General features: G+C 59.8%; 1 protein-coding gene across 1 annotated transcript in view; it reads left to right on the plus strand.

Annotated features, from left to right (window-relative positions):
* The window catches only part of CACNA1A (calcium voltage-gated channel subunit alpha1 A), a 218,642-nt gene that overhangs the window by 133,823 nt on the left and 57,336 nt on the right, over nt 1-27,483 (plus strand). The window contains 13 exon segments of the mRNA XM_087425368.1: nt 1-132; nt 378-450; nt 2,183-2,300; nt 2,420-2,487; nt 5,663-5,769; nt 8,954-9,420; nt 9,423-9,487; nt 9,490-9,722; nt 17,360-17,802; nt 19,208-19,337; nt 20,805-20,934; nt 24,850-24,909; nt 25,616-25,722. Coding sequence (XP_087281494.1) covers nt 1-132; nt 378-450; nt 2,183-2,300; nt 2,420-2,487; nt 5,663-5,769; nt 8,954-9,420; nt 9,423-9,487; nt 9,490-9,722; nt 17,360-17,802; nt 19,208-19,337; nt 20,805-20,934; nt 24,850-24,909; nt 25,616-25,722 — 2,133 coding nt within the window.

Consider the following 27,483-nt stretch of genomic DNA (forward strand, 5'->3'; position numbering starts at 1 on the left):
GTACTGGGCGTCTCTCAGGAACCTGGTCGTCTCTCTTCTCAACTCCATGAAGTCCATCATCAGCCTGCTCTTCCTCCTCTTCCTGTTCATCGTCGTCTTCGCCCTCCTGGGAATGCAGCTCTTCGGCGGCCAGTAAGTGCCCAGCTGACGCTCCGACCCCTGCTTCCCTGGGGTCTGGCGCCCCCTCGGACCCAGGCCCGCCTCCCTCCTGCAGATGCCCCGCGCTCTCACGCAGACAGGCGGAGCCGTGGGTGCCACTCGGGGTGTCCTTCTGGGGGACAGAGACGCTGGAGATGTCGCCCTGGAGAAGAGAGCGGGGCCCAGACCTCGGAGCTCCTGGAGCAGAGCCAGCGTGCAATTCTGTGTCCTCCCCGCAGGTTTAACTTCGATGAAGGGACTCCTCCTACCAACTTTGACACTTTTCCAGCAGCAATAATGACGGTGTTTCAGGTACAGCCTTCACCCGGCCCCACGCCACGCAGGGCCACACGGGGCAGCACCAGGTCGTCAGGGGGCAGAGGGAGGGGGAACGTGGGGCTTTCCTGTGGTTTCCGCGGCAAGGAACAGGCGAGGCCAGCCAAGCGGGTTTAGGATCAGCTGGTGTGAATGATTTCAGCGGGCTCTGGGGCACGGGGCTGTCCCAGGTTGTCTGGTGCCCAGCCCTGGGTGACCAGGGCCTGAGTGTGAGAGCCCCACGGGGCAGGTGCCGGGGGTGTGGTCTCTGGAGGGGCCGGTGTGCATTTGAAAAGCACGCTCATGGGCAAGTTGTTCCCTGTCTGTAGGAATTAGCAATCCCTGACTCTTCCAGCGTCAGGATACAGAAAATAAAAGCCATGGTTACTACACGCATCCTCCCCCAGATTGAAGACACCCGGATCCCGTGTCCCAGGGCAGAGATTGGCCGTGGGTGGTCTCCCCAAACCAGCTCTGCACCCTGTGGCACACACCCTCGGGTTGGGACTGGCCTCGCTGGGACCTCCAGAGCCTGTCCAGTGGGTTCTGTCTCTTAGGGGACAGAGAGTGTATGAAAACGTGGCTTCACTCCCCCCTTCTCCTGGTGGGTAACTTCTCAAGGAGACCCTGAGAGAGGGGTTTGGAAAGGGAGCCATCCGTGAACAAAGTTCTGAGCCCTCACATAAATTATTGTTGATGGTCAGAATCACCACCCATGTATCTTCAGCACAGAGGTTCTGGCCCCAGAGCAATTCTGTCCCCCAAGGACACTCGGAAGTGTCTGGAACCATTTTCAGCTGTCACAGCTGGGGGTGGGGGTGCTCCTGGCATCTAGTGGGTGGAGGCCAGGGGTGCTGCTCAACGCCCCAGAGTGCCCAGGGTGGCAGGAGGGCCCCAGGTCAGCCGTGCCGAGGCTGAGAAACCGTGGCTTAAGGGATTCATGTTTCGGAGTCCTTTCACAGTGACTTTATCCTCGTGGAAATATACCCAGGAGGGAAGTTGGATTTTTTTTTTTTTAACAAGCGTGTGGGTGCCACACGCATGTCCCCTCCGTCCTTCCCATGAGCGTCAGTGCAGTTTCTACCTGCCAGCGTCCCTTTGCCGGAGCTTTCTCTGGTCCCCAGCACCCACTCTGCCCCCCGGCACAGCGGTCCAGAAGGACCAGTGAATTTGTTGCTTAAACCACAGACATTTATTTCTCTCAGTTCTGGGGGCTGGAAGTCCGAGATCACGAGCCTGCAGGGTCGGTTCCTGGTGAGGACTCCCCTCCTGGCCTGTGGACGGCCGCCTCCTCGCTGTGTCCTCACAGGGCAGAGAGCCAGCGAGCTCTCTGGTGTCCCTGCTCATAAGGGCACCGATCCCATCGTGAGGGCCCACCCGCCTGACCTCCTCTAGCCCTGATCACCTCCCATCTCCAAATACCATCACATGAGGGTTTAGAGCTTCGACGGATGAATGTGGGGGCACAGCTCAGTCCAGGCAAACCCCCGTGTCACACCAGGGAAGAGAGTTACAGAAAGATCTGTGAGCCCCCCAGGGTCACCGTCTCCTAGGAGTGGAGACGAGAGCCCCTCAGCACAGGGACAGCCCTTTCCCCTCGCAGACAGACGAGACCCCGCAGACGAGGGCCGAGGAGGGGCCCACATGGGCGGTGCCGGCTCCACAGCTGCGTCTCCGAGGGGCGCGTGGCTGAGGGGGGGTTGGCTGTGTGTCTCTCCCTCCCTTTCAGATCCTGACGGGCGAGGACTGGAACGAGGTCATGTATGACGGGATCAAGTCCCAGGGCGGCGTGCAGGGCGGCATGGTGTTCTCCATCTACTTCATCGTGCTCACGCTCTTCGGGAACTGTATCCTCGGGGGCGAGGGCGCGCCTGGGCTCTGCAGAGCGGAGGGGGCGCGGGGGGTTCGGGAGACCCCGAATCCGGGGTGCGAGCGGCAGTGCTTTCCCTGACTCCAGCGTCCGCAGACACCCTGCTGAACGTGTTCTTGGCCATCGCGGTGGACAATTTGGCCAACGCCCAGGAGCTGACCAAGGTGGAGTTGGCGGGAGAGGGTTTCTCGGGCAAAGTCGCCACCTGCCCGCGGCAGCTCAGGACCGTGCCGGGCATGGGGGCGGGACGGGGTCAGAGCTGTGGCCCTGGATGCTCGGGGCCGGGGAGAACCGTCCCTAACCTCGCTGGGTCTACGGCGAGGGAGGCGGGAGGTGGCCAGCCGCAGAGTCACCACAGGACGCAGACAGCAGACTCCGCCGGAGCGCCCGTTACAGGGGGGCCTGCAAGCAAGGTGCGGACCAGGCTAGCGGGCACTGTCGCAGCCCACACCGCAAAGGACGAGACAGACACACAGTAGCCCGCACGGGGTCCTGAGGCCGAGGCACGTCCCGGCGAGCCTGGGAGCTGGCGGACCTCACCGCCGCGTGGGAGCAGGAGAGAATTATATGACGCCCGTGGTGCCGGGTGTTGCCGTTATCTCCCTTTCACAGAAGGGGAAACTGAGGCTCGGAAAGGCAAAGTCACCGGCCCCTGGTGGCGTGATGATGGCAGCTACTATTTATAGCATGCCAGGCGCTCGGCACAGTTCTTGGTACACAGTAAGTGCTCAATAAAGGGAGCCTCTGTGAGTCACTTGGCACGAGCAGGGATGTGGACCTAGAACTCTCATCACAGAGCTGGTGAAGGGAGGGCTGGGATCCGAACCCGACCTGAGTCCACCCACACGCCCTGCCGGCTTTCATCTGACCCCAGCTGAGCAGGTAACAATCAAGATAAGAATAACGAGCACAGGAAATGTGGCTGCCCTTCTTGTGTGCCCGACGCCAAAAACCCTAGGAGACAGGGAGTTGCTGCATCCACATTTTACAGATGGGGAAACTGAGGCACAGAGACATTAAGCTACCCCACCACATAGCTAGGACCTGAAAGAGCAGAGATGTGACCCCTCAAAGAGCAGAAAAGAGAGAAGAGCAGAGGAAATGAGGTCAGAGGAGAATTTGGGGGTTTGGGGGAGAACCATCCATGCGAGGAGAAGCCCAGTTTTCATTCATGGTCCGTGATGTTGAACTATCTAGGAAAAACCTGGTGCCGGGAGACCCTTTGGGCAGCCTTGGGCTCCGTGGGACTCAGGTCCACCCCAGCTAGGCACAGAGGAGGCAGCATTGCCTTCAGTAGCACAGCTCACACCCCTGGGATAGCCCTGAGCAGGGCCGCCGGGAATGGCTGTACAGGTTGTGCACTGCACAAAGGACGCCGGGCACCTGTCTGCAGTTTGAGAAGGGGGTGTCAGAACAAAGGCATCTCACGAGCCTTTCCCCACAGCCCCATCACAAGAGAACGTGTGCAGTCTTCCTGCCAGCCCGGGAGGCAGGCCTGGGCCCCCCTCAGCTTTCGCAGTCCCGTCCGCAGCACCTCGGGGCGTTCAGGACGTGCTCATGGAACTGAACCGAACTGAGCAGACGTTGCCAGCCCTCCGTCTGCCAGCCCTGGCGGGAGGGAGAGCGAGTTTCCTGGGCCCAGCTCCAACTGGGGAAACGGAAGTCTCCACCACCCCAAGCCAGCGCCACGGCCTGGCCTCCGCGGAGCCGGCTGGCGTGGCTGCGCCGGGGCTCATCCAGCCGTGAGCTCCTCCAGGTTCCCAGGTCCCATCCCGGGGGCTGGCGTGGGGGACAGGGGACGCCAAGAGGGCAGGAGAAGGGGAGGGAGAGAGGCAAGCTCGTCTCCCGTGAGGTGTGGACGTGCCCTAGACCCACGTTCTTTCCTTTGTTTATAACACAAACCCTCTTGGGCATTAACACGTGGCAGGCACCCCGCTAAGCCCCTGACGTGTTTTCATCTCACTTAATCTTCACAGAAACCCTGGCAAGTTCTCTGAGCCTCATTTTACACATTTTGTCATTTATTCAAAAGCATTTATTAAGCACCTACAGTGAGCAAGGCCTGGTCTAGGAGCCAGGGACCCAGCAGTGAAGAGAACAGGCAGAAGTCCCCCCCTCATGAGGCTGACAGTCGAGTGGGAGAGGCAGACAAGGAACAAATTTGTCAGATGGTGATAAGCGCTAAGGAGAAAGTGAAGGGAGAGTTGGGGAGGGTTGAAATTACAGATGAGGAATGTGAGGTACAGAGAGGTTAAGTGACTCGCCTGAGGTCACACAGCAGTAACTGAAGGAGCTGGGATTTGAATCTAGGACCTGTGCCTCCAACTCCCTGCTTAACAGTGTGCATGTTTCATATTCACCTGGGAGCTTGCTGAAAATGCAGCTTCCAGGGCCCAGCCCGGGTTCTGCGGGAGTCCTGGGAGTTTGCATCTGCAGTGTTCTGAGGCAGGCGGGCCAGGGACCCGGCTCTGAGAAATGCTGGTGTGGTGCCAGGAGGAGGGGAGGCCTGGGGAGAGCAGGGTGGCCAGCCAGGCCCCATGCTGTGCTGTCTCTGGCAAAGTGCCCTGATCTGCCCACCCCGAGGTGCTAAGGTTGCTTCTGGCCCCGAGACCCCAGCGCAGGGGGCGGGGCGCCCGGCCAGCGCATGGCTGTCCCATTGGCGGGTCTGTCTCTGGCCATTTCTTTCTCGTTGCTTTTTCTTTGCTTTTTCTTTGTTGGCCTTTCTGTTTTGCGAATGAGGCCGTGCATGAAGGCTGAAGAAGGATTTAAAGCCCCAAAACGTCTTTTTCTGTATGTATTTTTAAAACCTATTCCCCCATCCTCCTCCTCTCTGAACCTAACCGGCCAAGAATATAAGTTCCTCGCCCGAGTCCCCTTCGGAGGCTGTTGGCTGTGCATGAGGGGCCGCGGGTGCCGGGGCTTTCTGCACGTGGGGGCCAGTTGGCGTTTTCTCAAAGTCTCAGTTCAGAGAGCTTAAACGGCCCGGAAAGTGGAGAGAGGAAAATCTTGGCATTAATTTCCAGTTCATCAAGACAGGGTGCAGAAAAGTCGCCATTGTGGGAAGAGAAGGGAGTCTTTTTTCCTTTTGTTTTCTTCTGGCTGCGTGTTACGGCAGGGTCGATATCGAGCTGATGGAGCCTGCACACGGAGGGGAGAGCGGCACCTTAGCCGACACCGGGCGCCCCTTCCAGTCGGTGGGCCTGGGCTCCGAGTGGCCCACACACAGGCGAAACCTGTCTGTGAAGACTTCCGGTGTCGCCCCTGGTTAGCGGCAGGGTCAGAGGTGAGGCCCCAAGGCCCCGTCGTGTTTTGTGAACAGGGATCCCATGTGCGTTTCAGGATGAACAGGAAGAAGAGGAGGCAGCCAACCAGAAACTCGCCCTCCAGAAAGCCAAGGAGGTGGCAGAAGTGAGTCCTCTGTCCGCAGCCAACATGTCCATAGCTGTGTAAGTGCCCCCGCTACCTCCAGCTGTGCCCTCTGGGCTGCCCAGCCTCGACACCCTCCCAGTCAAGCATTTGGGGGCAGGGAGGGGTCCCCGACAGGGCTGAGCTTTAGGAAGAGGCACTTCTGTCCTCCCACCTATTTGTACTCAGTAAATAGTTAATATGCACCTACTGTGTGCCCGGCACAGTTCTGGCTGCTGGGGATACAGCGTTAACAAGGGGTTAACGGGTGTAGGGAGGGCCAGGGGTGGAGCGAGTTGTGACTTTAAATAAAGCTGTCAGGGAAGGCTTCTCTGAGGAGGTGACAAGGCCTGGAGGAGGTGAGGGAGGAGCTGCAGGAGGATCTGAGGGAAGAGCATCCCAGGCAGTGGGAACAGCATATACAAAGGTCCTGAGGCAGGAACATGCCTGATGTGTTTAGGGGATATGAAGGGGGCCAGCGTGACTGAAGAGGAGTGAGCGAGGGGAGAGAGTGAGAGGAGACGAGGGCAAGGAGGAGAACTTCGACTTTTGCTCTGAGTCAGGCGGGAGCCGTGGAGGGTTCTGAGCAGAAGGGCAGGATCTGACTGAGGTGCTCACAGGCGCCCTCTGGCTGCTGTGCGGGGAACAGACTGTGGGTGGTGAGGACGGGCGGGCAGGAGCCAGGAGACCAGGTTGGAGATGACTGCATTGGTCCGTGCAGAAGAGACAGTGAGGGCTGCACCAGGGCAGAGGCCGAGGAGGTGATGGGTGTAGCCGAATATTAGACAGATCACGAAAGCAGAGCAAATAGAATCTGCTGGTAGATCAGAGGTGGTGAGGTGGTGAGAGTTAAGGTGTCCGGATAAGGGAGGTTCGTGGCACCAGTATTCTGGTTTCTGCCTTTGTTGGTGGCCCCGGGGTTTTGCACAGCTGCAGCCTGGCCAGCACTCCTGCAGCAGACCCGCTGGCTCTTTGCACCGGCGGGAACGTAGGCACCACCCCAGACTCCTGAGAGCCCACCTGGCTCTTCCTGGGACCCCCAGATGTCCTCCTATCCAGAACTAAAGGGTCGTGCAGACACCACAGGGGCCTCTGAACCCTGCTGCAGGCCGGTGTCTGTTCAGATTGGCTGTCTCAGAGGTTAAAATGTTTTGAACATCGAGACTGCTCCTGGGGGAGCCTGTGCTACAGTTCGCAGAGGAGTGGGAAGTGCTCGCCTCAGCAGCACAGGTACCAAGAGGAGTGGAGAGAGGGACGGGGACACCCTCCTGGGCTGAGACCCCATTAGACCAAAATGCCCAGCCAGACCAAGATGCGTTAGTGGACCGAGACACCCTCCTGGGCCAAGACACCTGGAAGGCTGAGAGGTCCAGTCAGGTTGAGTTTTCCACACAGGTACACACCTTGTTGTGCAGAGATGCCCAGCCAGGCCCTGATGCCCACCCGGGCCCTGATGCCCACCTGGGCCGAGATGCCCACATGGATGAAGACGCCCACCTGGGTGGTGATGCCCACCTTGGTGGAGTTGCCCACTGGGCCGAGATGCCCACCTGGGTGGAGATGCCCAGCTGGGTGGAGTTGCCCACTGGGCCGAGATGCCCAGCTGGGTGGAGTTGCCCACCTTGGTGGAGTTGCCCACTGGGCTGAGGTGCCCACCTGGGTGGAGATGCCCACCTGGGTGGAGATGCCCAGCTGGGTGGAGTTGCCCACTGGGCTGAGATGCCCACGTGGGTGGTGATGCCCACCTGGGTGGAGATGCCCAGCTGGGTGGAGTTGCCCACTGGGCTGAGATGCCCACGCGGGTGGTGATGCCCACCTGGGTGGAGATGCCCAGCTGGGTGGAGTTGCCCACTGGGCTGAGATGCCCACGTGGGTGGTGATGCCCACCTGGGTGGAGATGCCCAGCTGGGTGGAGTTGCCCACTGGGCCGAGATGCCCAGCTGGGTGGAGTTGCCCACCTTGGTGGAGTTGCCCACTGGGCTGAGGTGCCCACCTGGGTGGAGATGCCCAGCTGGGTGGAGTTGCCCACTGGGCTGAGATGCCCACGTGGGTGGTGATGCCCACCTGGGTGGAGATGCCCAGCTGGGTGGAGTTGCCCACCTTGGTGGAGTTGCCCACTGGGCCGAGATGCCCACCTGGGTGGAGATGCCCAGCTGGGTGGAGTTGCCCACTGGGCCGAGATGCCCAGCTGGGTGGAGTTGCCCACCTTGGTGGAGTTGCCCACTGGGCTGAGGTGCCCACCTGGGTGGAGATGCCCACCTGGGTGGAGATGCCCAGCTGGGTGGAGTTGCCCACTGGGCTGAGATGCCCACGCGGGTGGTGATGCCCACCTGGGTGGTGATGCCCACCTGGGTGGAGATGCCCACCTGGGTGGAGTTGCTCAGTGGGCCGAGATGCCCACGCGGGTGGTGATGCCCACCTGGGTGGAGTTGCCCACTGGGCCGAGATGCCCAGCTGGGTGGAGTTGCCCACCTTGGTGGAGTTGCCCACTGGGCTGAGGTGCCCACCTGGGTGGAGATGCCCAGCTGGGTGGAGATGCCCAGCTGGGTGGAGTTGCCCACTGGGCCGAGATGCCCAGCTGGGTGGAGTTGCCCACCTTGGTGGAGTTGCCCACTGGGCTGAGGTGCCCACCTGGGTGGAGATGCCCAGCTGGGTGGAGATGCCCAGCTGGGTGGAGTTGCCCACTGGGCCGAGATGCCCAGCTGGGTGGAGTTGCCCACCTTGGTGGAGTTGCCCACTGGGCTGAGGTGCCCACCTGGGTGGAGATGCCCAGCTGGGTGGAGTTGCCCACTGGGCTGAGATGCCCACGCGGGTGGTGATGCCCACCTGGGTGGTGATGCCCACCTGGGTGGAGATGCCCACCTGGGTGGAGTTGCTCAGTGGGCCGAGATGCCCACGCGGGTGGTGATGCCCACCTGGGTGGAGTTGCCCACTGGGCCGAGATGCCCAGCTGGGTGGAGTTGCCCACCTTGGTGGAGTTGCCCACTGGGCTGAGGTGCCCACCTGGGTGGAGATGCCCACCTGGGTGGAGATGCCCACCTGGGTGGAGTTGCCCACTGGGCCGAGATGCCCACGCGGGTGGTGATGCCCACCTGGGTGGAGTTGCCCAGTGGGCCGAGATGCCCACCTGGGCGGAGACGTCACCTGGGCCGAGCCTCCCGTCGCCCGAGGGGTCCGTGCCGGCCGCGTGCCCAGCAGAGCCCTGACCCCGCGCCTGCCTTGCAGGAAGGAGCAGCAGAGGAACCAGAAGCCGGCCAAGTCGGTGTGGGAGCAGCGGACGAGCGAGATGCGCAAGCAGAACCTGCTGGCGAGCCGGGAGGCGCTGTACAGCGAGATGGACCCGGACGAGCGCTGGAAGGCCGCCTACGCCCGGCACCTGCGGCCCGACGTGAAGACCCACCTGGACCGGCCGCTGGTGGTGGATCCGCAGGAGAACCGGAACAACAACACCAACAAGAGCCGCGCGGCCGAGCCCGCGGGGGCGCGCCTGGGCCCGCAGCGCGCCGAGGACCCGCTCAGGAAGCAGGCGCGCCCGCAGGAGCGCGCGCGGGACGGCCCCGGGGCCCCGGACGCGCGGCGCGCCTGGGCGGGCAGCCGCGAGGCCGAGCTGAGCCGCGAGGGGCCCTGCGGCCGCGAGTCGGAGCCGCCGGCGCTCTGGGAGGGCGAGGCGGAGCGGGCCACGGCCGGGGACCCCAGCGCAGGCACGCGCACCGGCCGGGCGCCGGCAGGGAGAGCCGCGGCGGGTCCCCGCGCGCCGGCGCGCCGACGGGGAGCCCCGGCGCCACCGCGCGCACCGCCGGCCCGGCGACGAGGGCCCCGAGGACAAGGCCGAGCGCAGGGCCCGCCACCGCGAGGGCAGCCGGCCGGCCCGGGGCGGCGACGGCGACGGCCCCGACGGCGGAGAGCGCAGGCGGCGGCACCGGCACGGCCCCGCGGCCGCCTGCGACCTGGACGCGCGCAGGGAGGACAAGGAGCGCCGGCACCGGCGCAGGAAGTGAGTGCCGGGCGGGACCGCGGGAGCGAGGGTGGGCACAGCCCAGTGGCGCCTGCTGTATACTCCGTGCTCTCCCGAGCAGCGCGCTGCGGGGCTCGACAGCCCCCTGAGGTAGATCCCATTGTCGCAGCCCCATTTCACAGAGGGGGACACGCAGAGGTGAAGCCGCTGGCCCAAGGTCGCACAGCTAATGAGTGGCCTTGAACCCGGACGCTGCGAGCAGACCGTCGAGACCTTGCGTTTCTCCGGGAAACTCTGGAGAACTCGCCCCTAGAATTGCGTGGCTGTTCCGTGTGCTCGCTGTGTGACCTTGAGCTAGTGACTTCCTGTCTCTGGGCCTCCGTTTTCTCAGTCTGTAACATGGGGGTGGTGGGATCTAAGTGGGTCATTGCTGGAATTAAATGAGGTAATACATGCAAAGGTGCTGCAGGATGAGTGCCTGGTGAGTGTAGACCATTGTTAGCTGTCACTGAGTTAACCTCTTTTTACCTGATGCTATTCCTGAGGGACTTGAAAAGCCGCTCTGGGCCCTCAGAATCAAGGGCGAGCAGGGCTCAAGGCTTGTGGGGGCATCTTCAGGCCAGCCCCTTACCCAGTCGGAAACAGCACCCATTTTCATCCCAATATTTTGCAACACTCGTTGGAAGGTCCTATAGTGATTCTACATCCAAGACCCCAACACCCTACCTGCTGAAGTGGACGTTGTTCTTTTATTAATTAACGTCTTCTTAGGCTTCTTTTATATCACAGTTTGGGCATCATATTGATTGTTTAGTGATGTGTTTCGGGGGTTCTGTTCGACCACACAAGCCCTAGGTCAGCACTTCCCAAAACTGAGCGTGTGCACGCAGCCCCAGGGGTCCTGTTCAAAGAGACCCTAATGCAGGAGCCCCCCGGGTGGGGCCGGTGCTCGTCCGGGGACCACACTTTGAGTAACGAGACCCTGAGGGACAGATTGGGGCGATTCTGCCGCAGGCACCTGCACGCACGTTGCGCGTGAATGCGACAGGTACACTTGCCGTGGACTCGGGGCTGTGTGGACAGCTCCTGAGATGTGAGGGAGTTGTGCCCATGTCGACACGTCCCCCAATGGTGGACACCTCCTGGCAAAGTCCCATACGAATAGTCCAGTCTTGCTTCAGTTCGTCCAATAGCTGTATTCCAGGAAAAGGTGATGTGTATTTAAAACGTGCAAAAAACACTTTGCGTTTGTGTGTAAAACAGACTTAGGCTAAAATTAAAGGCACAGATCATTGCAAGCAGATTTCCCCCATGTGAGGGACCTTAGAAAGTCACGAAGGAGAAAGGCAGAAAATTCTGCTCCATGCAGGACCGCCCTGCACACGGCAAGGAGTTTAGTTTGCCTGCCTCCCGTTTCCTAGATGCCCACAATGCCCCCCAATTATTGGGTCACTAGGTCTTCCCGTGTCTCCTCAACAGCCCATGGAAACCATTGTTTTAGGTCATTCCTGCTCCAGGGTCTTCTCTTACCAGTTTATTCGTTCATTCCGTCAGTGTTTATTAAGCGCCTACTATAGTCTAAGCCGGTGCTGTGGATACGAGCAAGTGGCGGGCATGCTGTGACAAGTGGTCTGGGGCACTCTGAGAAATATGCCCAAGAAACCATGCCCAGCCTAGGGTCCCAGCACAGGCTTCCGACAGGAGCAATCCGAGAAGGGAGGAGAGTGTTCTAGGCTAATAACAGCATGTGCAAAGGCCCTGAGGTGGGCCAGAAGGAGATCACTTTGCTGTCTACAGTTAGAGGGTGAAGAGAGAGTGGCAGACAGAGAATTGAAGGGACGGGGTGGGTCAGCAAAGCCTAGGGTCCTCTCAGGCAATGGGAGGCCACTGAAAGGATTTTAGGGGGACTAAAGCGTGTAGCACAGGACTCCGTCATTAAAGACCAGTGATTCACTGCTACTGTTATTATATTACCTGCTAATACGATGTTGTTATCATCCTTGTTATTGTATCTACTCCTATGACTGATGGAGGCAGAGTGACAGGGGCAGAAGGCAGCCTGGTAGTGAAGGGCAAGCACTCTGGAGGCCGAGGTCACCCTCGTCCTCATCACTTCCCGGCTGTGTGACTTGCAGTGTCACTTCCCCTCTCTGGGCCTCCATCTCCTCATTTATAAAGTGGGGATGTGAACAGTGCCCACCTCCTAGGAGAGGCGTGGGGTCAAATGAGCTAATACACATAAGACGCTTCACATAGTGCCCAACTGGTAACGAGTGCTCGGCAATGTTAGCCGTTACTAGTACGAGCATTGTTACTATTAAGCGCGCAGTCAGTGGTAGCTGCTCCTAGTATCGGTGTAGGCACTCACTGCGTTAGCTATCGCTATTACTTTCACTATGATTAAGACTTTTTCATTGATAGACGTTAAAAATAATTTTAGATCCACAGCCTTTAGATGTCCACTCCAACTCCTTTTTAGATCCACAGCCTTTAGATGTCCACTCCAACTCCTTTTTACAGATGGGGAAACTGAGGCCCAGAGAGGGGAAGGGATTTCCCCGAGGGCAGCCAGCCCCTGGGCATCCCCCAGCTGGCCCTGTCCCCGTCCTCTCCCGAGCAGGAGGCGCCTCCCCACTCCTACCCTCTTTGGTTGATCGGGCTCCTGTTCTGCACCAGGAGGCCACCACTAACTCCCTCAGCAGTAGACGTGTTGCACGCCATGGCCAGGAGGGACGTGTTCATCTGGCTGATAAATATATTCTGACCTCGTTGGAAATAAAACTTCATGAAGATTCAGGCGCTTTTAGAGAAAAAGTCCGAGACAAGCCATTCATCTGCTTTAAAAAATAAATAAATACAAATGGCAAAGATAAAACTTTATTCCAGAATATAATATGCTAAAAAGACGTTCGGTTCCATATTACGTACGAGGAAGCCAGTGGCCCTACGGGGTCTGCCTCATGCATGTTCCCCCTTGGCGTCCCTGGGGCCTTTCCCCAGACGGGCTCCGTGCTTTTCATTCTCCAGAACATTGATGATGTGTATGAGGGTTTCCCTTCCGTCCTCTGTCTTCCTTCCCGTTTCCACCTTCTTCTCTCCCTCCTCAGTTTCCCAGCTCTAGGGGTCCCCTCCCCTAAGGCTTTCACTGGCTCAGCCCGGGGAGCAGTGGGCAGAAGCACGTTCTATCCCACGTCGTCAACAGTTGCTGGCCCCGGATCCCTCATGCCGGGCGTCTGAGCCCAGAGGCACCCCAGGGCGGCCAGAGTGAGGCCGGAGCCCTCCCTGGCTCCCAGGAAACATCGGTGGCCTGCAGGGCGTCCACGGGAGGCGGGAGCCGGGCAGTGCCTCCTGCCAGACTTGGCCAAGCAAGGGGAACTTGTGCCAGGCCTCTGCCACCCCAGAATTAATGTCTCGGCTCTTCGCATCCTGGCTCCACCTGCTCCCATCACCATGACAACTCGGTCCCCAAGAGGAGCCAGGGGAGAGACGCTGGACTGCTGAGCCTCAAGGTCTATCCTGCGTGGGGCGGGGGGAGGTTCATCCTTTAACACCCTGATCCTACAGCCCCCAGGGGCCTTAGCCAGTCTCCTCAGTACCCCCACTCCATGCACCCCAGGTCACCCATCACCCCATTTTCTCCACTGAGTGGCACTGTAGCTTAAGATTTCTAGGACCGGAGTCCAGCTCAGCCATTTCCCAGCTGGTTAACACTGCGCAAGTGCCTTTGCCTCTCTGGGCCTCAACTTCCTCGTCTATAAAATGGGCCTGATGCTAATACCGCCTCCGATGGTGGCTGTGGTGGGGATTAAATGAGTTAATATGTGCAGGTCCTTACGACGGTGGGGCACAAGGAAGCAGGACCATCCTCTGGATCGGGGGCCTGAGCTGCCCTGGGGGAGGTGTCCACGGCCCTCAGCAGAGGGGCGCTGAAGTGATTAGCTGGCAGAGAGACGCGGCACGGGGCCAGCCTTACGCGCCCGGCTGCCTATTCCGGGCAGATGATGGCAGGTCCCCAGGAGGGAGGGGGAAGGGGCCTGACTTCAAGGTTTTCTGCCCCTTTTGAGTTCTCTTTGGAGACACTTAGAAATGAAACCTCCTGGAGGTTGGTCTTAGGCCTTTGTGGGCTGAGCTCGTGGAAACGCCGTGACCGGCAGAGCCAGCAGAGGAAGCGAAGGCAAGACAACAGAACCCTGTGGGTCCTCTGTCCGTGTGGAGAGGGCTCCTGGTCCCAAGCTCGAGGCTGTCCCCCCAGCAAAACGCTCCGCCTGGTCGCAGCTGCTGGACTGTTTAGCACAGCCCCTTCAGGTGGCAGCCAAGGGGTTCAGTTCTCTGTGAAATGACAGGGGTATCTCTCTACTAAAAAATATATAAAAATGAGAGAATATTCCCAGCCAGATTTTCATCTGATGTTCAACTTCTAAAAAAGTACCAGGAGGGGGTTAGAAGTAGGAGCCTTTTTGTGGGCTGTGCAAGAGCTTGGGGGAGTCTTGGTTTAGAATTTTTCATCTAGTCCACACCATCGCAGCCAGCGCTCACCGTCCAGGCACAGAATTCACCTCCCAGGGCTGCCAGCAATCCTTGTGCCCAGCCTCCCTCGGCCGGTAGACCCGTCACTCCAGCCTCCGCCTCCGTCTTCACAGGGGCCCCCCTCTGTGTGCCGCCGCCCCTTCTCTTCTCTTCTGAGGACACTTGTCGGATTCAGGGCCACCCTCATCCAGGATGAGCTCCTCCAAGATCCTTAACTTGATTAGGTCTGCAAAGACCCTGTTCCCCCGGAAGGTCACATGCACAGGTCCTAGGCAGACATACCTTGTGGGGGGCCGCCATTCAACCCACTACAGTCCGCCTCTGACCCCACCCCAAAATTCACATCCCTCCCACATGCAGACGACATTCACCCCCATCCATCCCAACATCCGCCAAGTCTTAGCCCCTTACAGCGTCAGCTCAAAATTCCCAAATCTCATCATCTGAGTCGGGATGGCTGAGACTCTGGCTGTGATCCACTGGGGGCAAAATGCCGCTCCATCTGTGGACCCCGAGACTGGAAACCAGTTATCTGCTTCCAAAATGCGGTGGTGGGACAGGCCTGGGATAGACCTTCCTGTCCCAAAAGGGAGAAATTGGAAGGAATGAGGGGTCACTGGTCACAAACAAGTTCTGACTCCAGCAGGGTGGATTCCATTAGGTTTCAAGGCCTGAGAGTAATCCTCCAGCCCTCGGCCTGTTCACACATTCATTCCTCATAGCAACTCGATGGCGTTACCAGGCCCATCTTGTGGGTGAGGAGCAGGCTGAGTAACTCACCGGCAGTCATAGAGCAGATCAGCTCCAGGGTCTTCATTTTAGTCTCTGAGTTGTAGGGAAGGTTCTATAAGTAAACCCACCGTAAAGACAAGGGACCTGAGGGGCTGGCCTGGTGACACAGTGGTTAAGTGTGCGCGCTCCACTTCGGCGGCCCGGGGTTCGCAGGTTCGGATCCCGGGCGCGCACTGACGCACTGCTTGGTAAGCCATGCTGTGGTGGCGTCCCATATAAAGTAGAGGAAGATGGGCATGGATGTTAGCCCAGGGCCAGTCTTCCTCAGCAAAAAAAGAGGAGGATTGGCATCGGATGTTAGCCCAGGGCCAGTCTTCCTCAGCAAAAAAAGAGGAGGATTGGCATCGGATGTTAGCTCAGGGCCAGTCTTCCTCACAAAAATAAATAAATGAAGATGGGGGACCTGAGGCTCAGAGAGGTTAGTCACACTACAGAGGGTCACACAGCTCGTAAGCGGCGTTGCTGAGGCCCAGGCCAGGTCAGCCCGTCCTCCAGGGCGTCAGTCTGTGGCCCGCTCGCCTGCCTGAGGACGGAGAAGCTCGACTGGGCCCGCCCTTCTCCCATGTGGCCTCAGAGAGCCGAGCCTGAAAATAAGTTACCTTGTCTCTCTTCTGCTCACTACAGCACCAGGGACTCTTGGAAGTTAAGATGCAGAAATACAGTGAGGGAGATGGTGCGGGTGGCTCAGCCAGGGGGAGGCCCCGGGGGGGCAGCCTTGGCTTGAGTGTCAGGTGGACGTGGTTCTGGGTGGGCCTGGGGCACCAGGCCCGCGCTGTCCAGAGCCGTCGGTTCCTGCGATTGCGTGTGCTCTCCCAGGCAGGCGTTCAGTGAACGGGAGTGGCTGGGTGCTCTGTCCTCGCTCTGGCCGCTTGAGTGAGGGGGTGAGGGGGACAGCCTGACAAAGCCACTTCGTAGCGTGACTTGGCTTCTCCGGGCCTCAGTGACAAGCCCAGCCGCTCGCCCTGGTTGCCTGTGGGATGGATGAGCCGGTGAGCGTGAGGTCTGGCGCGCAGCGTGCGCTCAGTGAGTGTGAGCTGTTACGAGGAGACGTGGAGGGCACAGGCTCCAGAATCGGGGGTCGCCTTGAAGAAGAGCCGGGGGAGAAGTTTTGGACTGCAGACCCTTGGAGAGAGGAGCCGTTGAGACTAAACCACAGATGTCCTGGTGTTTCCGGGAAGCAGACTTTCTGGGGGCCAGGGCCCAGGGATCGGGGAAGGGTGGGGCACCGTATCTGAGGATCGGGGGTCCAGAAGGGCTCTCCGAAGGCTAACAGCAGACTTGGGGGCCGAGCCCGCAGGGAGCTGGCCAGGGGGCCAGGTCCACCCGGATGCGTGCGCAGGCGGGCAGAGCCAGGCTGGCCGAGGACAGACATGCAGCGAGGGGACGGGCTCCAGCCCCCAGCCACCCTCCCCGGACCATGGCTCCTGGGGTCCCTGGCAAACTGGGGGTGAACTGCAGGTGGGAGGAGGCAGGTCGTTGGAAGGTCTGGGCCGGTGGGACCCCTCCTAGGCCTCAGTGTCCTCATCTGAAAAATGGGGGCATTCGTTTACCATTTGACAAGAAGTGACCAAGCATTCGCCGTGTGCCCGGCCCTGTCCTGGGCGCTGAAATCACAGCCCTGAACAGGAGGGACACAGATAACCCCTTGCCTTACGGAACTGATGTTCCAGTGGCTTTCGAGGTAGGAAAAGCTCGACAAGGAACCTGAACTTTTTTCTCTCCTCTGAATGCACTGAACTTGCAGACTCTTTTCTTCTCATGTCCGTCTGCAGGATGTTAATGATTTGACTAATTGAGGCACCAAACTCCTACCCACCTGTCTCCCCTGCTGTCCGCCTCCAGCCACACCAGCCTTTGCTGTCCCCACCTCAGGGCCTTTGCACTGGCTGTTCCCTCTGCCTGGAATGCTTTGCCCAGCACCCTTGTATCCCTGTGAGAAATTCTCTTGTTCTCTTACCAGCTGTGTGGCCTCGGGCAAGAGACTTAACCTCTCTGAGCTTCAGTTTTCTCATCTGTAAAATGGTGCTAGTCATTGTCCCCCAGGGCTGGCGATGAGGGGTTATCACGAGTCAAGGGCTTAGAACAGTGCCTGGGAGTCTGTGTTACGGAAGTGTTGGCTCTTATTATTGCTGCTGTGAGTTTTCATTATGTTTACACACACGTACTGGCTGCTTCCTCTAACTGTGGAGGTAGAGCTTTGGGGGCCCCCTGGGTGCCGGGTGCTGGAGGGCTTAGGGACACAGTCTCTCGCTGTCCGAGTGTCCCCAAATGGTGGGATCTTAGGTGGGATCCACAAGTGTCCGCTCGGTCATTCTAACTCAGTCCTGGATTCTTTCTTGTTGGCCTGCCTGCCGCAGAGAGAACCAGGGCTCCGGGGTGCCCGTGTCAGGCCCCAACCTGTCGACCACCCGGCCGATCCAGCAGGACCTGGGCCGCCAGGACCCGCCGCTGGCCGAGGACATGGACAATGTGAAGAACAGCCAGCTGGCCACCGCGGAGTCGGCCGGTCCGCACGCCGGCCTGCCCCAGAGCCCGGCCAAGATGGGGAACAGCACCGAGCCCGGCCCCCTGCCGGCCCCGCCCGCCGCCAACCCCCTGGACACCGCCAGCCACCGGGCGCCCCACAACCCGGGGAACCCCTCCAACCCCGGCCCCCCCAAGACCCCCGAGAACAGCCTTATCGTCACCAACCCTAGCAGCGCCCAGACCAACTCAGCGAAGACTGCCAGGAAGGCCGAGCACACCGTGGTGGACATGCCCTCTGCCTGCCCGCCGCCCCTCAACCACACCGTCGTCCAAGGTGAGCCCCCGCCCTCGCCCGTCATGGGCGCCGTCCCCAGAGGCCAGGCTGCAGGACCCTGGACAGCGACCCGCCTCCCTGCCTCCGGCTCCTCTGGACAATGGGGGGGACCCGGGTCCCCCCACGGGCCGCGGGGAGGATGCCGTGAGATAACGTGCACAAGGGACACGCCCGTAGACGAGGGGTGTCTCCTGCCCCCCGAGTCCCCAGGGCACAGGGAGCCACCAGGTCTGAGGAGCGGGGGAGTCGCCCGATGGAAATGTGGGGCCAGATGACCCTATAGGCCAGTGCTGTCCAAGAGAAATGTGACATCTGTGATTGTAAACTTTCCAGTGGTCATGTTGAAGTGGGGGGAGGAAGAGAGAGAGAGGAAGGAAGGAGGGAGGGAGGAATTAAAAAATGAAGAAGTAGGTCAAATGAACTTTACTAATAAATTGTATTTAACCCAAAATGTTTATTTATACCCCAAATGTTCCCATCGCCACGTGCAATCAGTATTTTCAGAATTATTAACACACTATTTCACGTTCCTGTCCTCGTACGCAGTCTTGGAAACTGGTGTGCGTTGCACACCCCGGGACGTGGCTGTTTGCACTAGCCCCGCGTGGCATGTGGCTCACAGGTCCCGGCCCTGAGGGCCTGGCGGTTTCTGCCCCACCCCCAGGAGGGCAGAAGCGCAGGAATTAGAGATGGGCCACTAAACTTGTCTCCTGCGGTGGCGGCAGGGGCCCACGTCCTCAGGTCAGCTCCCTGCACGAGGTCTCCGTGCGTTTGCTCCGTCAGCGCTCGCCACGGTCCGACGAGGTGGGTCTCGTCCTTGTGCCCACATGCAGATGAAAGACAGGCTCAGGGAGGCTCGGCCTGCCCGGGACACGCAGCGAGGCGAGGCTGCAGAGTCGGTGCTCGGGGAGTGGGGGCTCCTCGGCCCGGGCAGGAGAGGGGCGTCCCCGGGGGCACCCTGCAGTCTGACTGTGGGCGAGCTCCTAGTCCCGTCCGTAAAGTGGGGCTACCGGGCCTCACCCTGCCTGCCTCCGAGCGTGGAGTGAAGGTCCACAGGATGGGGGCAGGTCTGCGTTCACAGCCCGTGGGGGTCCCTCCAGACTCGGGGCTGCCGTGGTTGAGAGGGGCCGGGCTGCCCGGGCCCAGCTCTGCCCCTTCCCAGCTGTGTGACCTTAGGCAGGTCACTTCCCCTCTCTGCGCCTCAGTTTCCTCATCTGTAAAATGGGGACCATAAAGTACCCACCTCAGAGGGTCACCTGAGGATTAAACGGCACAGGATGGTGCCTGGCGCATAGTAGGCGCTTCATACGTGTCAGTGGCTTATTGCCTGCTCTGGGCAGTGGAAGGAGCCAGAGGCTTGTGGGAAATTGAGGAGGGAGCCGTGCGTTGGTTCTTGTCCCGACAGTGAACAAAAACGCCAACCCAGACCCACTGCCAAGAAAGGAAGAGAAGGAGGAGGAAGACGACCCCGGGGAAGACGGCCCCAAGCCCATGCCCCCCTACAGCTCCATGTTCATCCTCTCGACCACCAACCCGTGAGTATGGCCATGGCCAGGGGGGGGCCCGGGGCTCCCGTTGGGGCAGCGGGAGTCAGGCCAGAGGGGGCCTTTGAGCAAACTGAAAAATGGTGCCTTTTTCCTAAGTCATAGAAGATAGAAAGTTGTGATACAGTACTGATTGTGTAGCAGAAGACCCCTTCCTGCCATCAGCTAGAAATCATTGTCATAAATACCCAAATCTACACTGTCTGTGACGTGAGAGGTGCCCCTTAGAAATGGCTGCCTTGTGCAGTGCACAACATGTACAACTGTATGAGGCAGCCCTGCTCCTAACCTCTGCTCCTCAAGGGTTTGGATTCTGGGTGGATGGTCTCTGAGCTCCATGGCCCTCAGTCTTGGGCATCCTTGAGGAGGATGGATTATTTAGGGGAGAAGTTTATCACATGTATGTCACGGGGGCTCGGAGGTTGTTTTAAAATTGCATTTTGCTAAGGAGTATTTCTTGAAACCCTGGTCCCTCAAAATACTTCTCGACAAAGAAGAATCACGTCCAACAAGCTGATTTCTATAGCCTGCCTCTTGGAGTCTCACCCTGTGTGTTTAGTTTTTATTTAGTTGACATCTCTTTTACCAGAGAAACACTTACGTGGCACCAAGTGCCGGGCGCTGTTCTGAGTGTTTTACAAATGAAAAAAATTTCTCATAATAACCCTCTGGGGTTGGTACTATGTGTATCCCCGTTTGGTGAAGAAACGGAGGCCCAGAGAGGTGAAGTCACTGCCCAAGGTCACACAGCAACCAAGTGGGAGAGCCCAGACAGACCGACTCCAGCATCTCTGTTCTTAACCCCTCAGCCCTGCTGCCATTCCTACCACCTTATGACATATTTGTTATTATTAACTCCACTTAAGAGGTTAAGTATTATCCCATTAGCACTTTAAAGGCTCTGATAAGGCCTGCAATTCATCGTTTTAGTAACTAGCTTTTCAGAGCCCCTACCATGTGCCAACTCTTTGGAGCTTCACATCCTTGTGAGGTGGGTGCTATTATTATGGCCATTCCACAGATGAGAGCATGGAGGCACAGAGGGGATAGGTAATTTGCCTAAAGTCACGCAATTAATTTAAAAGAAAGAAAGAAATCTACTTAAGCTAGCATTCCCCAATTTTGTTTGACCACAGCACATTTTATGCATGAAAAACCATTTCATCTCCTACAGAATCAAGGATAAGATTTCCTCAGCTCAGCCTGGGAATCAAGATGTTCCAGGAGGGTTGTTTGAGAGTGATAGGAACTTATAAACAGGGCATGTGAATATCTCCCATAGCTGAGGTACCCCCTCCTTATTGGGGTTCCAGGATCCTGAAGAGCCCCCGATGTGGGAGCTTGATGGTTTGTTGGGTGTGGGACCTCGGGAGTTAGAGATCTCGTGATAGATGACATAAGGAGGCTTGGGAGCCCGGGGTCTGAGTGGACCTCTGCACGCCCACCTGTCCCCAACAGCCTTCGCCGCCTGTGCCATTACATCCTGAACCTGCGCTACTTCGAGATGTGCATCCTCATGGTCATCGCCATGAGCAGCATCGCCCTGGCGGCCGAGGACCCCGTCCAGCCCAACGCACCTCGCAACAATGTGAGTCCCGCCCGGCGGGCCCCTTCCCAGCCCGGCCCCTCTGTCACGGCCACCCTCTCCTGCATGCAGAAAGCTCACGGCTCGGGTGGAAGGGTGTCGGGGCGGCCGGGGCGCAGCCCGTGGCTGCTGGTGGGGAGGGGCCCCCACTCCCCGGGGCTGCTCCCGAGGGCGGGGGTCCTGGAGGGGCAGGAAGGGGCGGCCCGGCGTGGCTGCGCCCGAAGACGCTGGCATTCTGGGTGGGGGGTGAGGCTGGCAGGATGCGGCGGGGCCCCTGCTCCGCGTGGAGCGTGGGGGGCGCTCAGGCAGGGGGGCTCCCGACGCGAGCCCCCCGGCAGCCAGGTCTCGCCAGGCAGACTTGCCTGTTGACCCGACGCTGTGAGAGAAAGCGCTATTTTCACTCAGACACACCCTGAACTTGCAGCTTTTCCGAGAGCTACAAGCCCTCCCTCGGGGGGCTGGGCTCTGCGGACAGGCCCGGGTCACGGAGCACTTAACAGGCTCCCCCCAGGAGCTCGGCGTGGAAGCCCTCCCAGCTATCCCCACGTGACAGATGGGGACACTGAGGCCCAGGGAGGTCAAGTGACCCGTCCGGGGTCACACAGCAGGATTCCACTTCTGCCTCCCCAAACCTCCTGCTGCTCTTCAACTGTCTCCGTTGATTGAGCACCTGCTGTGTGCAGGGCCCTCCCTGAGTCCTGCCAGGCAGGAATGAGTGTGTGCCCGGGGTCGAGAGGGCAAACCGAGGCACCCACAGGTGAGGGCTTGGCAGGTCTGGCCTGGCAGCGGCGCCTCCTTCCCCGGCTCCTTTCCCCGTCGCCCCCCTCCCCGTGCCCAGGGCCGAGGGCACATTTCCCGCCGGGAGCCGCCCTCGCTGAGTAGGTTAGGAGCCTGCATCCAGCCCGGCCGCGGCGCACCATGCACACTCCCTCCTTCCCGGGCCTGCGGCGGGGGCCGAGGGGGAGCTGGAGGAAACAACTAGAACACGCTGGCTCCCGGGGGAAACGGGGGGAGACCCGTGCCGGGCAGGGCCGAGGCTGTGCTGCCCAATTCCTCCCGGACCCAGGCGCCATCAGAGAGGGGCCAGCAAGGCCCCCGACTCTGGGAGGCCGGAGAGGCCCTGTCTGCAGAGGGGCCCGGCTGAGGATCCCGGGGGGCCCGGAGCAGCCCCCACCCCCCGGCCCCTCCCGCGCTGAGACCTCCCTCCTCAAGGCCGTCCCCTCGCCGTGAGCACTGCGCCCCGTGCCACCAGCCGATGACCGGGGACCCTCCCCGAGATAGGCCGCAGAACAGGGCGGGAACCACACGTGATCCGTTTATCCAGGATTTTAAGGTGCACACATGCACGCGACCACCACCCCGGGCGACTGGAACAAAACCGGCCCAACCACGGGCGCCTCCCGACCCCCGTCCCCTTCCCAGGGAGCCGAGGCTCCAGCCACCATGTCTGGAGGCGACTGGTTTTCGCGAGGGGGGTGGGGCGCTCCTGGTATCCGGAGGGTGGGGGCCCAGGACGCTGCTCAGCACCCTGCGGTGCCCAGGACGCCCCACCACGGGGAATGAGGGGACCCCTGGTGTCCACAGTGCTGATGGCAAAACCTTCCCCCAGTTGTCACCACAACCCCCATTCTGGAAGGAGCATTTCTTAGATTTTCTGATTCTCCCCCTGCACGTGACTCCTTAAACACTAGGATTTCCCCTGTTGCCCGTTTCTAACACTGAACACCTGGAATAGCTCTGTGCCTCACTTCTGTCACCCACCCTCCTGTCCCCCGCGAGCCAAGCACGTATGGCTGTGGGTGGCAGTGGTCATTCTTTTGCCTTGCTGTATAATATTCCTCCATGCGGCGTGATTTGTTGCTCTGTGCTCCTGTTGAGGAGCATTCGGACTGTCTCCAATGTGGATGCTGTCACCACCCCTGACGGGTCTCCCGGGGCCCCTGGGCATGACCGTCCCCAGGGTATAGACCCAGAAATGGGGATTCTGGGTCATGGAGCATGCTGTGGTCTGCCCCACTGGGTGCAGCAGAGGTTCTCTGGACGATACGGTGCACTGGCAGTGGCCACGTGGGGGCTCCCGGGGCTCCACAGTCTCGCCCACACGTGGTGCTGGCGGGTCCTTTGTCTGGCCCGCCCGGTGGGAGCGGAGTGGCTTCTCCTTCTCAAGGGGCTTGATCTGCATTTCCCGTGATAGACGGGGCTGGGAGCCTTTCTGGATTCGACGAGCCGCGGAAGAAGGTTCTACGTGTCGACACGGTTCCATCTCATTCTCTTTGGTTGCCTCTTGCCCAACTTGCTCAGCTCTCCGGGACCTGAGCGCCGCCCGCCTGGCCTGCCCCGCCCTGCTCCTCGCTGCCTTCCCGCCATTTGTTACTTTATTTAGCAATCATGTGGCTCCCGTGTGCCGGGCGCAGAGCTCAGCATCGGGGTCCACAGGGACCAGACGGCCCCGCCTTCCCAGAGCTCGCCGAGCGCCAGGCGTTGGCCGTGCGGTGCCCTCTGCCCGGTGCCCCTGAAGTGCTCTCCCACACCGTCCCCTCTGCCCGCCCAGGTCCTTCCAGCCCCTCGCACCCACCACCCGTCCCAGGTCAGCCGTCCTGGCCGCTCTGGTCCCTGATGGCCCTTCAGGCGCCACACATAACGGGATGGGAGTTGCGACCACACGGATCACAGCCCCCAGCTCCGGCAGGACCCAGCACAGCTCCAGCCACTCATGCATCCATTCAACACGCATTTCTTGAGCGCCTACTGTATGCCTGGTCCTGCACTATGAACCAGGGATGCTGCGGGGACAGACAAACATCCCTGCCCTCGTGGGGCTGAGGTTAGGGTGGGGGACGTGGACAGTGAGGTTATTAATAACTGTAACAAATAGTTCGTCAGGAAGTGATACGTGCGGGGGGCGGGGGTAGACTTGGTAAGGAAGATCGCAAGCACCAGGAAGTGGCATTTTTATCAGGCGGCCAGGGAAGGCCTCGCCCAGCCATAGAGGAGAGAAGGAATCAGGTGGGACACAGGGAAGAGCATTCCAGGCAGAGGGAGTGGCCTGTGCAAAGGCCCTGAGGTGAGGACATCAGGTGGCAGGAGCAGAGTGAGCGAGGGGGGAGCGTGGGGCGAGGGGAGGGTGGGGAGGGGACCGGCCGGATCGTGCGGGGCCTCGGGGGCCTCGGGGAGGACTCTGGCTTTTACCTGGAGGGCCGTGGAAGCCCTGAGGGGTTCTGAGCAGAGGAGGGACGGGCCTTGACCCCATGCTCATGGGCGCCCTCTGGCAGCCATGCTCAGTAATGGCCAGCCCCACCTTCTCCTGGGCGCCCCTGATGGACCCCCGCGCTCACCGTGGCCCACCCTGACCCGGGCCACCCAGGGAGGCGCCAGGCGGCCTGCAGAGGGGGCAGGCTGCAGGGCACTGCTTGTCAGGCAGAGACCCCCCGGGCTGGGGTCAGCCCGGGAGGTTGGTCGTGTCTAGGAAACCCTACATGGGAACCATTGACCACCTGGGAGGCCAGCAGGTCGAGGGCACTGGGGGGTCAGACCGTCAGGCCGGGGATGCGGCCGGCCCTGAACCTGGCTGGGGCCTCCTCTGGTCTGCACAGGGCTTGTGCAGGGGTGTGGGAGGTGTCCTTCGCTTTGGCCACCAAACCGGCCTATAGGAGTCATTTTGTTAGAGCTTTGCCGCCATCTGCTGGACAGTTTCATTCACAACATACAAATCTGCCCTGGAGACAGGGTGGGCGGGGCCCTTGTGCAGTGCGCGCCCTGCCCCACCGCACGTGGCTGCCGTGTTTCCTCCTCTGGGTGCAGACTGCTCCTTGGGGACTTTGCTGGAGCCGCACAGCCCAGTGGGCCCTCACTAGGTTCCCGGGGGCTCTGCGGGAGCAAGCCAGTGATCTGCCGCCCCCTTGTCTTTATCCCCTGCAGGTGCTGCGATATTTTGACTACGTTTTTACGGGCGTCTTTACCTTTGAGATGGTGATCAAGGTGAGTGCCAGGGATTCTGCGCCCTCAAGAATGCCACCCGGGCACGGGAGGCTCACCCAGGGATTAGAAATGCTTGGTGCGTTCGAGGAGCAGCGAGGAGGCGGGTGTGGCTGGAAGGAGTGAGTGAGGAGAGTGGGGAAGCGGAGGGTGGGGAGATGAGGGCAGGGAGGTCACGGGGACCGATCATGCAGGGCCTCGGGGGCCACAGGAAGGACTTTGGCTTTTACCCCTGGTGAGGTGGGAGCCATGGAGGGTTCTGGGCAGAGGAGGGATGTGACTGGCCTCGGGTGCTCACGGGCGCCCCCCGGCTGCGGTGGGGGCACAGACGGGGGAGGGCAGGGTGGGTGGGAGCAGGCGACTGCGCTGGTCCAGGCGGGCGAGGGTGGGGCAGACCAGGGTGGTGGAGAAGGGGGTGAGAAGCGGCAGATCCTTGAAGGTCTGGAAGGCAGAGCCAGCAGGGTTTGCTGATGGAGCGAGTGTGGGGCGTGAGGCAGGCGGGATCTAGGGGGACCCCCAAAGTTTGCACCCTAGAAGCAGCAAGGCAGAACTGTGGCGGGGGCTCCTCACTGCCCCCAGGTCCCCCTGCGGGATGAGGGGGTCCCTCAGCCCCCCGCCCCCTCCTGTCGTCCCTCCCAGGGCTAGAGTGTGGGTGCTGCTCCCAGGGTGGGCGTGAGGGGTCTGAGCACCGTCTCGCCTCCCCCCGTAGATGATCGACCTGGGGCTCGTCCTGCACCAGGGCGCCTACTTCCGCGACCTCTGGAACATTCTGGACTTCATAGTGGTCAGTGGGGCCCTGGTGGCCTTTGCCTTCACGTAAGTCTCCTCACCCCCCGCCCGCAGCCCGGGGCTGCCCGTCGGGTCAGGGAGCGTGCTCTCAGGTGCAGAGACGGGGAGCGCGGGCGCCGGGGCGCGGGAGGCGTCCGCATGCCGCCAGGAAGAGCTTCGACTGGCTTTTGCATGACGTCCCCCGTGGAAGAAGAAGGAGAAGCCCCCTTCTGCCTCCTCAGGCAGCCACCTCGCCGGCCTTGCGGTGCTGCTTTGGTAGACTAGCCCCCCCGCCATCTCATCTTCCTTCCGCCCTGCAAGCTCCCCCCAGCCGCTGTCTCTTTGGGGAGCCCCTGAAAAGACAATCAGGAAAGGAATGTGCATGAGAATTGGACCCCACCCCGTGCCCCGTAGTTGTAGACCTGGTGACTCCCTGTGTGTCTCTCACTCCTCCCGGCAGTCCTAGGACGCTCTGCCCTCTGAAAGGCCGTGCACTGTCATGCACTTCCAAGATGGCACCCAAGGGCTGGGCAGCCATTCCAAGATGGCTCCTGAGTCCTAGATGGCCATTCCAAGATGGCACCCAAGTTCTGGGCAGCCATAAGCTCTTAAGGCCCTGGTAGCAAACTTAGCAGTACGTTCCTCAAGTTGTAGACATTTGGGGCAGGATGAAAAGGCCTCCCAGCCCCTAATCCAGAAAAAAACCTTCTTGGGGCCCCTGTCTGTGCCCATCACAGTGGATGGTTCCCAGAAAGGAAGGTCTCAGAGGGGTTCTGGCCCCCCTCACCCCCATAGCAAGAAATCAGGGGCTTCGTCTGTGCCTCTGCCTCCCGGCTCCCTCTCAGCAGGTCTGTGGGGGCCCTTGAGTAGCCCCCCAACCAAACAGTGAGGGCTGGGTTTGTCAGGAGGGCCAGAGCGGTGGCCCATTTCCGATTTAGGGGCCCACTCTCAGATTCTTCCCTGGAAGCACAGCGAGGTCGAGTTGTGCAAGAGGAGCAAGAACTCTCCAGTTTCTGGAAGCCTCCGGGCTGGTGGAGACAGACCGTGAGGGTCGGGAGGCTGAGTGTGCTTCTGCCTCTGGCCAGACTTCCCTCCCTTTTCTCTTTATCTTGTGCCTTCTCCCCCTCTCTCCGTGTCTGCTCTCTTTCCACTCTCTCTCTCTTTTCCTGTCTTCCTCTCTGCCTTCTCGCCTCCCTCCTCCTCTCTCTCCCGCTTTTGCAAGTAATTGAGTCTTTATTTGAATATTAGAGAATGAAAGAGATCGTAAAAAGGAAAAAATCAAGAAGTTTGTCTACATTATCATTAAGATGTTCTGTAGGTTAAAAAATAATAATAATAAAATAAGGTAAAATGCACAGCAAATTAGAAGAGAAAGACTGCCAGAAATCAGACAAGGAGTCAGTGGCCTTCATATGTAAAAAGCAATTACAAATCAATAAGAAACACTAAACCTCAATAGATAAATGGGCAAAGGATTTACACAGAAATTTCACAGAATGCTGACAACTAATAAATGTGGGGAAAAAATTCAACCTCATTGGAATTCGGAAAAATGTAAAATACAAACAAGATATCATTTGTTTCCAATCAAGTTAGCATGAGGTTCTTCAAAAAAGATTTTTTTAAAGATAACACACAGTGTACGTGAGCCTGTAGTGAAGCACACTCCTCCCTCCCGCTGTCAGCTGTTTGAGCGGCTCCTGCGAGGTGTCCGGTGGGCACTGTGCGAGGCCATGAGAGAGTTTCCGTTCTGAAAAGCCAAAATATCTTACCACCCTGGCCTGGAGTGAATCCTCCTCCTGCGGAAAC

Source organism: Ceratotherium simum, chromosome 39 (assembly GCF_057802395.1).
Source record: "Ceratotherium simum simum isolate JZ-2026a chromosome 39, ASM5780239v1, whole genome shotgun sequence".
Taxonomy (NCBI): domain Eukaryota; kingdom Metazoa; phylum Chordata; class Mammalia; order Perissodactyla; family Rhinocerotidae; genus Ceratotherium; species Ceratotherium simum.